This window comes from Rhinopithecus bieti, unplaced genomic scaffold, assembly GCF_001698545.2.
Source record: "Rhinopithecus bieti isolate Rb0 unplaced genomic scaffold, ASM169854v2 scaffold_1017, whole genome shotgun sequence".
Classification (NCBI taxonomy): Eukaryota; Metazoa; Chordata; class Mammalia; order Primates; family Cercopithecidae; genus Rhinopithecus; species Rhinopithecus bieti.
In genome coordinates, this window is record NW_016803657.1 from 812,044 (window position 1) to 824,116 (window position 12,073).

The 12,073-nt window shown below is 56.2% G+C and overlaps 1 protein-coding gene across 20 annotated transcripts in view; it reads right to left on the reverse strand.

Moving 5' to 3' along the window:
- The window catches only part of RASGRP2 (RAS guanyl releasing protein 2), a 23,970-nt gene that overhangs the window by 6,754 nt on the left and 5,143 nt on the right, over nucleotides 1-12,073 (reverse strand). For 8 of the 20 annotated variants that reach the window (XM_017893041.1, XM_017893161.1, XM_017893032.1 and 5 more), the window contains exons 2-12: nucleotides 10,082-10,225; nucleotides 9,330-9,432; nucleotides 8,759-8,821; nucleotides 8,273-8,404; nucleotides 7,343-7,493; nucleotides 6,966-7,139; nucleotides 6,690-6,806; nucleotides 4,128-4,409; nucleotides 3,281-3,358; nucleotides 2,922-3,044; nucleotides 2,492-2,607 (exon numbers count right to left, since the gene is read on the reverse strand). In XM_017893041.1, coding sequence (XP_017748530.1) covers nucleotides 2,492-2,607; nucleotides 2,922-3,044; nucleotides 3,281-3,358; nucleotides 4,128-4,409; nucleotides 6,690-6,806; nucleotides 6,966-7,139; nucleotides 7,343-7,493; nucleotides 8,273-8,404; nucleotides 8,759-8,821; nucleotides 9,330-9,432; nucleotides 10,082-10,225 — 1,483 coding nt within the window. The other 12 variants (XM_017893080.1, XM_017893064.1, XM_017893072.1 and 9 more) reach the window with 8 other exon arrangements.

Below are 12,073 nucleotides of genomic sequence, written 5' to 3' on the forward strand. Positions count from 1 at the left end.
AAAAAAAAAAAAAAAAAAAAAAAAGAAAGAAAAGAAAAGAAAAGAAAAGAAAAGAAAAGAAAATTAGCCAGGTCTGGTGGCACAGTGCCTGTAATCTCAGATACTCAGGAGGCTGAGGCATGAGAATTACTTGAACCTGGGAGGCAGATGTTGCAGTGAGCCAAGATCACGCCATCACACTCCAGCCTGAGCAACAGAGCAAGACTCTGTCTCAAAAAAAAAGAGGGTGATTTAAAAAAAAGAAAGAGGGGCCGGGCGCGGTGGCTCAAGCCTGTAATCCCAGCACTTTGGAAGGCCGAGACGGGCGGATCACGAGGTCAGGAGATCGAGACCATCCTGGCTAATATGGTGAAACCCTGTCTCTACTTAAAATACAAAAAACTAGCCGGGCGACGAGGCGGGCGCCTGTAGTCCCAGCTACTCGGGAGGCTGAGGCAGGAGAATGGCGTAAACCCGGGAGGCGGAGCTTGCAGTGAGCTGAGATCCGGCCACTGCACTCCAGCCTGGGTGGCAGAGCAAGACTCCGTCTCAAAAAAAAAAAAAAAGAAAGAAAAAAGAGAACCCCACTACTACAAGTACCTAGATGCTGCGTAAAGATACATCAACAATTGCTGTAAATGCATAGATAATTTTGTAAGAAAGAAATGGAAACCCCAAGTTCCAGAAACCAAGAGGGAGCTTTACAATGAAGCAGTGAGTTGGGCCCGGTCTCCCTCCTGCTGAACCAGGTGCTAGGTTTTGATAACCAACCAAGGCTTCCCCCTCACCAACACACACATACAGACACACACACACACACACACACACACACACACACACACACACGGCCTGGGGCCTGCAGGAGGTGGAGGGTTAAAGCTAAGAGCGCTGCATGTAGCCGAGGCCTCCATCATCTCAAAGGGTCATCTTCACTGAAAAGGTGGTCTAGATAAAAATCCACCCACCAACCCAGGGAGAAAACATGGAACGTAACTACCTCTGCCTAAACTCTGGGAGAAGAAATAAAGCAGCTACGATAAAAGCCACAAGCAGAATTGGATTTATACTCTAATCCTGTTTGTCCACGAAACAGACACCAAACAAAATCTCTATCAATGTGCTCATGCCTGGGAAAAGAAGACTGGAAGAACCCACATACTGCCAAGCTTAATATTGTCAACAGTGTTTAATCATGGCAACTTCTACCAGTGGAAAAGGAAAGAGGGGACTTTCATTTCTTCCTTTTTTTTTTTTTTTTTTTTGATGGGCGTGGTCTCGCTCAGTCACCCAGGCTGAAGTGCAGTGGTATGATCATAGCTCACTGCAGTCTCAACCTCCTGGGCCCAAGGGATCCCCCTGCCTCAGCCTCCTGAGCAGCTGGGACTACAGGCACGTGCCACCCACGCCCAAAAAAAATCTTTTTAGGCTGGGAGCAGTAGCTCATGCATGTAGTCCTAGCACTTTGGGAGGCCGAGGCAGGTGGATCACTTGAGGTCACGAGTTCGAGACCAGGTTGACCAACATGGTAAAACTCTATCTCTGCTAAAAATACAAAAATTAGCCAGGTGCGTGGTACCTGCCTGTAATCCCAGCTACTTGGGAAGCTGAGGCAGGAGAATCACTTGAACCCAGGAGGTGGAGGTTGCAATGAGCCAAGATTGTGCCACTGCACTCCAGCCTGGGCAACAGAGTGAGACTCTGTCTCAAAAACACACACACAAAATTAATTTTTGTAGAGACAAGGTCTTACTATGTTGCCCAGGCTGGGCTTGAACTCCTGGCCTGAATTGATCCTGCCACCTCAGTCTCCCAAAGTGCTAGGATTACAGGCATGAGCCACTGCACCTGGCCTCTCATTTCTTACTTTAAACACTTTGTTCACTATAAATTTATTTTACTACCCAGATTTTATTTTACCATGGATTTTTGTAATGTGGAAATAAAAAACAACAGATTTTTGAAATATAGGTAGCATTAAAAAATAAATCGACCTGAGATGGACTGTAAATTTTGAATGGAGTTTTGTCTGCTCAGCAAAAATAGGGCATGAATCTGGCTGCAGGGGGCATGTTTCACCTACTTCAGAGAACCAGCTGTTTTTCCAAATTGTCAGCATATGAACTGTTGATAAGCAAATGGGTACCACTAATTACAAACCTTTCTTATCTATTCATTAACACAGGCTATCCAGGAGTTCAACTTACCCACACTTCTTGACAGCTGTGAGCTCCACAAATAAAACAGCACTTCTGTAGCCACTGTCCCCAGGCCACAGTCTTTGCAAGACTCAGGTGGAGCCCCCCATCTGTCTGAACTCATGAGATACCACTGCACCTCCACAGCTGGCAGCCTCTCCTCCCCACAAAAGCAAGTGCCCCTTCCCACACTGGCAGCTTCCCAGGCCAAGATGGTCTGGTTTAGTGACCTTATCTTGCACACAAGAAACTGAAGCCCAGGCTAGGCTGTGGGCTAGGTTGCCTTCCCTCTCCCCCAGGCCCCCAGCCCTCCTCACTGGTTCTGGTCGAGGTCCCCAAAGGCGCTGAGGTAAGGGAAGTTCCCACGGATGATCTGGAATTCTTCCTGTGAGATGTGGCCATCCCCATCGACGTCAAAGTTCCGGAACACAGACTGGGGCATACAGAGGGACACACAGAGCCGGGAGAGGGGAGAGTAAAGGGGACATCAGGTCCTGTCCTTTCCCACATTCCCAGTCCATTTGATGAGGTGTGTCTCAGAGAGGTCTCTGACACTGCCCCTGTTCCATAGCCCCGCCCCCACCCTACCCATGGGCACCTCAGCCCCGTGCAGATGGCCAGCTAGTCCCTGTGATTCCTGGGGGCTTAGTGCTGGGTCTTGAACAGGACACTCGTGCTGGCTCCCAGGGCAGTGCTCCGGCAAACTGGCCTCTCCCCACACACTGCTCAGGCTCTGCAGGAGCTCACCTCCACCATCTTCTCGATGTGCTCCACCACAAGGGCTTGATCCAGCTTAGGTTTGGCAGCCGAGGTCCACTCCTCCAACACCGGGGGCCGGGGTGGTGGGGTGCAACTCGTGGGGCTGGTTGGCTATGGAAATGGTCAGGTCTAAGCTAGGGCCAGAGGCAGGGGGAGCCCAGAGCCCAGGGGAACAGAGAGGGGAATCCCTGGGAGAGGGAAGTCTGCCCAACGCTATGCCCTGCCCCCAGGATGCCTCTGTCCTACAAGAAGGATGGTGAGGTGGCTGCTAAGAGCTCTTCCCGTCCTCACATCCTGGGATTCTCAGGAGGGAGGGGCAGAGTGGAGAGGAGAGAGTACCCCCTCACCGAGGACTTGGAGCGCGGCTCCCGCTGCAGGGACAGTTGGTACAGCTCATCCTCCGTCTGATACTGGTCCAGAGACACCTGGGACACACAGGTCTGATCACACCCACTGGCCCCTGCCCACGGCCACAGAGCCCAGGGTCAAAGGTCCACCTAGAGGCCACAGCTCAGCCCAGAGCTCGGGTCAAAAGCTAGACTCAGGACAAACCCTGGCTTAGAACACAGCACAGCCACCCCACGCTGTCCCAGTGCACAGATCAAACCACAGCATGGCCCCAAACCTTGAACATGACATATTGCCAAGATGTCAGGGAAGAAGCTAGGTCAGAACCCAGCCACAAGCTCTGCTTTCAACCCTGATCCCGTCCAGAGTACAAAAGCAGTTAAGAATCCACTCCAAACCTAACACCTAAGCCCCAGCCCAATGTCTAGAACCTAGTCTGGATCTAAACCAGAACCCAACTCCCACCCTAGACCCCAAGACCGAGTGCAAAGCCAAGCCCAGAACTTCACTCCCAGCCCAGGGCCATGCTTAGAAACCACCCCTGCACGCAGAACGCAGAGCTTGGCCCAGCCCTAGAACACAACCCACTGCCAGAACTCAAACCGGGACCCAGGCCCAGTTCAAACTGCCCACAGTCCACATGCCAGCCTGGAGATCAGACCTCAGTCCACAGCCCCAACCAGAGCCTGGACCCCTCCTCAGCATCCACTCCAAACCCCAGAGCCCATGCTAGATCTCAGTTCCCTGGTCAGAACCCAGAGCCCCAGGCCACGCCCACCGCCGGGCCCAGGGAAACTGTCAACCCCTGGTGCCTAGCTCCCCGCCTCCCTGCCCCCTGCTCCTCACCGTGAGCAGGCTCAGCAGGTCAGGGTTGGCCTGTACTGGTGGCCGCAGGCTGGTCACCATGGCCAGCTCCTCCAGGATGCTAAAGAGCTGCTTCATCTTGGCCCCATTGAGCCGGGTCCGGGCTGGGTCCAGCCAGTCAGGCAGTGCCAGCTGCAAGGCCACCAGGTCCTTGAGGTGCACACCCAGAATAGGGAAGCGGAAGCCCACACAAGCTGCCAGCCGGCGCCGGTAGTTGCCATAGTTGCCTGTCGCCGTCACTAGTTCTGTGAGACCCTCCCAGAGCTGGGGGACAAAGGGCAGAGGGGTCATACCCCCACTACTATCCTCCCTATCTCAGCCCTGGAAATGTAGGAGTGAGTGAGGAGGAGTCAGGGTCAGGGACAGGTGAAAGAGTAAAATTCTCCATTACTGTCCCCCAGGACCGGCTCTCTCAGCCCCTGGGGATTGAATTCATTGCCATTAATTCAAGGCAATACTCAACTGTCAAAAGCACCACACTTTTAAACCAGGCTTGGACACAGAGTATCATCAACATTTAACAGGAGAATCAGAGGCTCAGGGAGGCAAGGCAGCAGAGGACAATGACCTGGAAGAATGTACTCAGCCACCCCATCCAAACAGCAAAAACTGGAAAAACCAGCCGGGCGCAGTGGCTCACGCCTGTAATCCCAGCACTTTGGGAGTCCAAGGCAGGCGGCTCATGAGGTCAAGAGATGGAGACCATCCTGGCCAACATGGTGAAACCTCGTCTCTACTAAAAAAATACAAAAATTAGCCGGGTGTGGTGGTGCGTGCCTGTAGTCCCAGCTACTTGGGAGGCTGAGGCAGGAGAATCGCTTGAACCCAGGAGGAGGTTGCAGTGAGCCAAATTAGCGCCACTGTACTTCAGCCTGGCGATACAGCAAGACTCTGTCTCAAGAAAAAAAAAAAAAAAAAAGGAAAGGAAAAACCCCAACATTCAACACAGAATCAATACATAAACTGGGATAGGCTGGGCGCGGTGGCTCACGTCTGTAATCCCAGCACTTTGGGAGGCTAAAGCAGGTGGATTGCCTGAGCTCAGGAGTTCAAGACCAGCCTCAGCAACATGGTGAAACCCTGTCTCTACAAAAAGTTGGCCAGATAATCTCAGCTACTCAGGAGGCTGAGGCATGAGAATCACTTGAACCCAGGAGGCGGAGGCTGCAGTGATCTGAGGTCTCGCCACTGCACTCCAGCCTGGATAACAGAGAGAGACTCCATCTCAAAAAAATAAATAAATAAATGAATTGGGGTAGACATACAATAAAATATTATATGGCAATGAAAATGAAAAAACAATTGTTTCACATAACAGAATGAAAAGACTCTCAGAACCATATGGAATGAAAGAAGCAAGACATAAAATAATACAAACAACATTCCATTCATAGAAAGTTCAAAACAGACAACAAAAAGCCCCACATTGTTTTGGACCGCATACCTATGTGGTGAAGCTATAAAGAAAAGCAAGATCATCATTGCAAAAGTCGTGGGGAGGGAGTTATGCTGTAAAGTGCTGGGCACTTGAGAGCCTGGCAAGGTTCTATTTCCCAACCTGGGCAGTAGTTTACACAGTGTTTTCTTTACAATTTTTCTTTAAACGATTCATATGTTTTTATATACTGTTTTTTTTTTTTTTTAGACAGAGTCTCACTCTGTCACCCAGGCTGGAGTGCAGTGGCACGATCTTGGCTCACTGCAACCTCCGCCTCCCAAGTTCAAGCAATTCTCCTCCTGCCTCAGCATCCCAAGTAGCTGGAATTACAGGCACCCACCACCATGCCTGGCTAATTTTTGTATTTTAGTAGAGATGGGATTTCACCATGTTGGCCAGGCTGGTCTCAAACTCCTGACCTCACGTGATCTGCCCACCTCAGCCTCCCAAAGTGCTGGGATTAGAGGTGTGAGCTACCACGCCCAGTCTCATAAGTTTTTATATACTTTTTTATATGTATATTACTCAATACTTCAAAAATAATAATAAATGAAGGACAAAGAGAAGAAGAAAGTACAAGTGGCAAGGCATAATGGCTCACACCATCATCTCAGCACTTTGGGAGGCCAAGGTAGGTGGATCACTTGAACCCAGGAGTTCAAGACCAGCCTGGGCAACATGGCAAAACCCCATCTCTACCAAAAAAAAAAAAAAATTAATATTAATACAAAAATTAGCCAGGCACAGTGGCATACACTATAGTCCCAGCTACTCAGGAGGCTGAGGTGGGAGGATCAATTGAGCTCAGGAGTTCAAGGCTGCAGTGAGCTTGTGATTGCACCACTGAACTCCAGTCTGGACAACAAAGAGAGACTCTGTCTTAAAAAAAAAAAAAAAAAAAAAGTACTAGCTTTGGGGTCCATGACGACCTGTGAGCCCCCAATCTGCTGTTGCCATTGTGCAAACTGGGAAAAGCACTTAACCCCTCTGAGCCTCCATATCCGTATCTGTCAAATAAGGACAGTTGTGCCCAGCCCCCAGTGCTGCTGGGAGGACCCAGTGAAGACAGATCTGGGAAGCACCTGCCCCTCCCTAGTCCCAGGCACCTTGATGGTCTCAGGGCTAACGTGGCTGTGGGTCTCCTTGAGGCGGGAGATGGAGCTGTGGCTTAGGCCCCCGACCACTGCCATCAGCGTGTTGAAGTTCTGCAGCTGCAGCAGCTTCTGGAAGGCAAATGGGGAGGCAGAGGCAGGGAGTCACTGAGTGGGCCCAGAATTTGGCCCAGCCTTTCTGGAGAGAAAGCAGTGGGTTAGGGAAAGGGAAGGGTTGGCCTGACCGGCATGTGGGGAGGTTGGGAGACACAGGGAGAGACGGACAGGCACCTCTGCCACGTGAACAAAGTGTGTGATGACCAGGGCCCGCTGTGGGGCTGTAGGTTTGCTGAGGATCATGAGCTGCACCCACTGCGAGACGCTGTTGAAGAGGGAGATGAACCGCTCCAGGACGGGGTTGTCCACAGTGCAGCCGTGAGTCACGAAACTGTGATAGTCCTGAAACTGGGGGCAGGAGGAGTGGCCTCAGCACCTTGCCAGCCTCTCCTCTCACTGATGGCCACTCCTCCTCACTCTCCAGCTGACCTTCAGTGGTTGCACTGAAACCCTTGATGCACCCTGTGACCCAGCCTACCCCAGGGACCCTGCCCCTCCTAGAACCCCCTTCCAGCCCACACTGGACCACTGCCCCCACCCTCGGGCCGCACCAGGATCTTGCAGAAGGAGCGATACTCCAAGTAGGTGAGATGCTCCGCCAGCTCCATGGGCTCCAGGTGGTCAAACAACAAGGACATCTTGCGCTTTTTCTGTCCCACAGGGTTCCGCTGAGTCACCTGCCGCTTCCACTTGTAGGTAGGGCTGGGGGGGGCAGGAGTAGTGAGCCCTTTGCTGGACATGCACATGCCTCGTGGCCCCCCACTCACACAGACACACCATTCACACTGTGAGGACCTACACAATGCGAGGCACTGTCCTAGGCACGAATGTTCCCAGTCCCAGCAACTCCTCCATATCTCCCCCAACCCCATCATGCATTCAACACACGTTTATGAACAACGTACTCTGTGCCAGGCACTGTGCTAGGCGCTGGGAATACAGAGATGAGTAAGACACGGTTCCTGCCCTCGAGGAGCTCACAGTCTACTGAGGGAGACAGACACAGAAACACATGATCACAAAACAGCGTGACATGTACAGAAGTCTTTGTACAGGAGTCTGTACAACGTGCCATGGAGAACAGAGGAGGGAACGACAAATTCTACCCTGGAAGAGCCCCGAACCCTCCGAGCCCATGGAGACTTCATGCCTGAGCTGAGTCTTGGTAACACGGAGGAGGCAGCAAGGGGATGATATGAGCGGAACACCATGGTGGGAAAGGACTCGGGAGCTCAGCTGACAGGGAGGCGACCCAACGCAGCTACAGGAGGAGGTGTGTGGGATGGGCGGTGGCAGTGGAAGATGAGGCAGGAACGCCAAGCTGCCCAGAGAAGGCATATTGAAGGCAATAGGGAGCCATGGAAGGTTTTTAAGCGAGAGAGTGACATGACCCTCACTCATTCGGTTCAACAGACATTTATTAAGCACAGATGGTATAGGATACTGAGTGCCCCCCAGCCCTCTGTACTCCCCCCACGCACACGCTGTCTATGTCGATGAGGCTGCTGTGCCGCCGGTTCCCTTCTTGGTCTAACAGAGCCTTCAGCTCCTTGATCTGCTCAGCCAGCTCCGGGTTTAAGTCAAACTCCGCCGGGAAGGCAGAGATCCAGTACCTGGAGGAAAGGGGAGTCACCCAAGACAGCCCTTCCCCCACCATCACCCAGCAGGCTGCAAGGGGCTCTTTGAGATTGTAGTCACCCAAGGAAAAAGAGCCTTCAACTATGGTTCCAGCTCTTTCCTTCTCCAAGTGTACATTAGACCCTTTAGACAACCACCCGCACTGCGCAGAAAAGAAAATTAAGGCCCAGACCCAGGAAGGGGTGAGCCTGTGACAGCACAGCCCACCCAGACAAACCAGGGTTCAAACCTACTCCCAGAAGCAGCGCCCTGCCCCCTCCTCCAGGCCAGCCTGAAGCCAGAGAGAAGGGAGAAAGAGGAGGGGTCAGAGCCCCAGGGGAAAGACTCACCTGACCAGGTGGCACGTTTTCACCTGCAGGGAATTGGAGTTGTCCTTGCGGGATTGTTGGTAGGTGAAGGAGAGAGTTAAGGAGGCCGCTTAACTCTAAAAAGGGAGGCCCGAGGGGAGGGAGGCTGCCGTCGGGGCCTGGTTCTAGGAGACACGTTCTAGGGATGGGACCTGCGCTCTGCGGGAATGCTGGGGGTGAGACCTGCGCTCTGGGAAGGGTTGGAGGTGGGGGTGGAGGACTAAGTGCTGAGGGAGGCTGACAGCAGAGCCTGGCCTCTGGGAGAGAGAGATGCACAGGGCGGACCCAGGCCTGGAACAGGGGCAGGCCCTAGACTCTAGGGAGGAGGAGGGCAAGGCCTCCGCTGGGGACAGAGCCTGAGGACAGGGCCGAGTCACCAGGAGCAAGGAGGGGGCAGAGCCTAAGCCCTAGTTGGAGGCTAGGGCGACGCCTGAGCGCTGGGATAAGGAGCGGCCTATACTTAGGAGCGAGGCTCATTCTGCGCCTGGGCTGGGCAGAGGGGCTGCGCATGGGCTCCGACGGCGGGGGTCTTGGCAAGGCGGGCGAAGGATATATGTGGAGCAGCTTGGCCGCCAGCTGAGAGGAGGGGATGTACCAGGGGTGCATCATGAGGAACATGCGCACCAGCTGCGGGTCCCGTACCTTCCCGGAGTCATCTGACTCCGAAGGGTCAAAGACAGGCGGCTGAGCTGGGTCCGCAGCGACCATGCCTCACCCCCACCCCGCAGCCCGCTGGGTATCGGCCCTTCGGGTGCATGCTCGACCCCGCCCACCTCCTGCTTGCCCAGGACTCCGAGAGCAGGAGGCTAATTAGAGAGGAAAGGTGGGGTGGGCGAGGGATAGGCAGGCCCTGAGGACTGGAGGAGAGGAGCGCCCGAGCCGCCCATCGTCCGGAGGGGAACCAGCTGGGGCGGAAGGAGCCTGGGTTCCCAGGGGTCAAGAATCCAGAGGTCATTTCCTGAGCGCTTGGGGGAAGGGGCACCCCTTCACCAGATAAGCTGCCCCCCATTAGCCGGAAACAGCTCCCAGGCCGGAGATAGAGAGTTCCTCCGGATTCCCCAGGAGACAGATAATGCCCCTCAAGTGTCAGAGTCAGGGACTCGGCTCTCCCTTCGCCGCCGCTGGCGAAGGGCGTGCATCTCTCTGCCCTGCGATGCAGAGGAGGCTTTAGTTAAAGAGACTGCACGCTGCGGAGCTGGGTGGGTCCGGGCCAGGGCTGTGCCCTGGATGGTGCCTGGGAGGCAGGGACCCGGGCTCAGACTCGGGGCTGGGCTCAGGCTCCGTGTGCCCTCCCGAGCCACTCACCGAAGGCTTCGATGCACCCGCGGAGCAGCTCCTCGACCGTGCAGCCCTTGTCCAGGTCCAGGGTGCCCGCCATGGCCGCCGGCGCGGGGTGGGCTGGGCTCAGACTGCGCTCCGGGAGCCTCCCACCGGTCTCGGACAGAACCCCTGTCCCGGGAGAGGCAGATCGGGAGTCTGCGGAGGCGCGGGCGGGGGAGCAACCCCGCGGGCAGAAACGGGGCGGGGCGGGCACGCCCCCTGCTGGACAGGGGCGGAGTTGTCCGCCGCGGCCACTCCCGGGGTTAAACGGTCTGGCCGGGGATGGTGCAACCCGCCAGTTGGGAAATGGACCCGCGGACAGGCTTCCGGCCCACCCTCGGAGTCGCAGGAGGGCCAAGGGGCTTCACGAGGACGGGGGAGCCAGGATCCCAGGACTGCCTGCCGCCCAGCCCTCCGCAGGCCCCCTTCTCGCGTCCTCTCCCCAGAGGCACCTGCAGCACCCCGCAGCTCGGCTCTGCGCCCCTCCCGCTTCCCTCCCTCCACAGCCTCCCTTCCCCCGCAGGGTTATTTTGGGAACCTGGAGCCTGAGGGGACCTCGGAGGAATTTCTCCCTGGTATGGGAGGGGGGAGGAGAGAACCCAGGCGTCCTGCCCGCCTCCCCTCTTCCCGGGAGCCCGGGAAGGCGAGGCGGGGATACGGCAGCCCCCAGGGGCCTGCCCTAGGGGAGGCGGACTGGATGGGAGAGGAACATTCCTAGGGCGGGGGGAGACCGCTGCGGCCCGGAGGCGTCAACGGGAAGCCTGAGCCTGGGAACTGAGCGCTCCCATGCCACCTCCGCAAAGATCCCAGGGGTCCCGGCTCAGCTCGTCCACAGGCCCTCTTCCTCCCTATCCCGGCTCCTGACCCCGGCCCTGGCCCCGCACAGGCGAACTGTGAGCGCGCACGGAGCAGGGTGTCCAGAGGAGGGCGCTCGCGCCGGGGGTGGCCGGTGGGTGCATGACACCATTAGCAACTCCGGTCACTGGTCATACGCACCCTGGCAGGGGCAAACACTCCACACCCAAGTTATTCGTCGGAGGCCGGGGACCTACATAGAGGTGCAGGCGCCCGCACTTACACGCACCGGGCCACAGGCACCAGCCTCCCATCCTGCGTCTCTCACACACAATGGTACCCACACCCCGTGCACACCTGCACGAAGGAACCCTCAGGCACACATACCCGGCTCGTCTACCCCAGAATGCAAACCCGTGGACGAGGTCGCCTCCTGGACCTGCTGTTCACTTGAGCCAGGCCAGCCTCGAGTCCCGCGACCACACAGGCGCTGACATCCTCACACGTGTGCACACACGCAAGGCAGTGCTTCTCCACGCATGTACACTCCCACACACATGCACACACCCCCATGGGTGCGCACGCCCATTCCGTCGCCCCCCTCCCATCTGCGGTGTAGGGCCCGCCCCGCGGTCCCAGCGCCCTGATTCCCCTCACTCCCAGATTTTGGCAGAGCCTTGCCCCACGGAAAGGTACCCTGGCCCTACACATACTCACTCCCCAAGGCTGGAGGACCGGGGAGCTCCTGTACGGAGTGCTCAGGCGGACTTTTCCTAGAAGCCACCCAGAACCGTCCCCGCCTGGCTCTGCCGCCTCCTCGTGTGACCTTGAGAATCACTTGGCCTCTCGAAGCCTCAATTTTCGCATCTGTCAAATGGGGGTTCGCGGGGGAGGGCCCCGATGGAACGTGGCTAGGAAAAGCCGGATGCGCAGCGGAGGTCCTCCGCCCTCTGGGGATCCAGCGCGCCTTAGCTCTAGTGGCCGCTGCCCACTCTCCCCGACCCGGGTCGCAGACTCCCCACCCACCTGCCGCCCCCAGCCCGCCCGCGCCACCCTTGGGGGGGGTGTCCCTCCTCTGCCTAGCGCCCGGCGCGCGCTCGCTCACTCACTCTTGGGACCTGCCGCAAGGAGCCCGCACCGGCCCGGCCGGCCCCACCTCCGTGCGCTTCCGCCCGCCGGCCT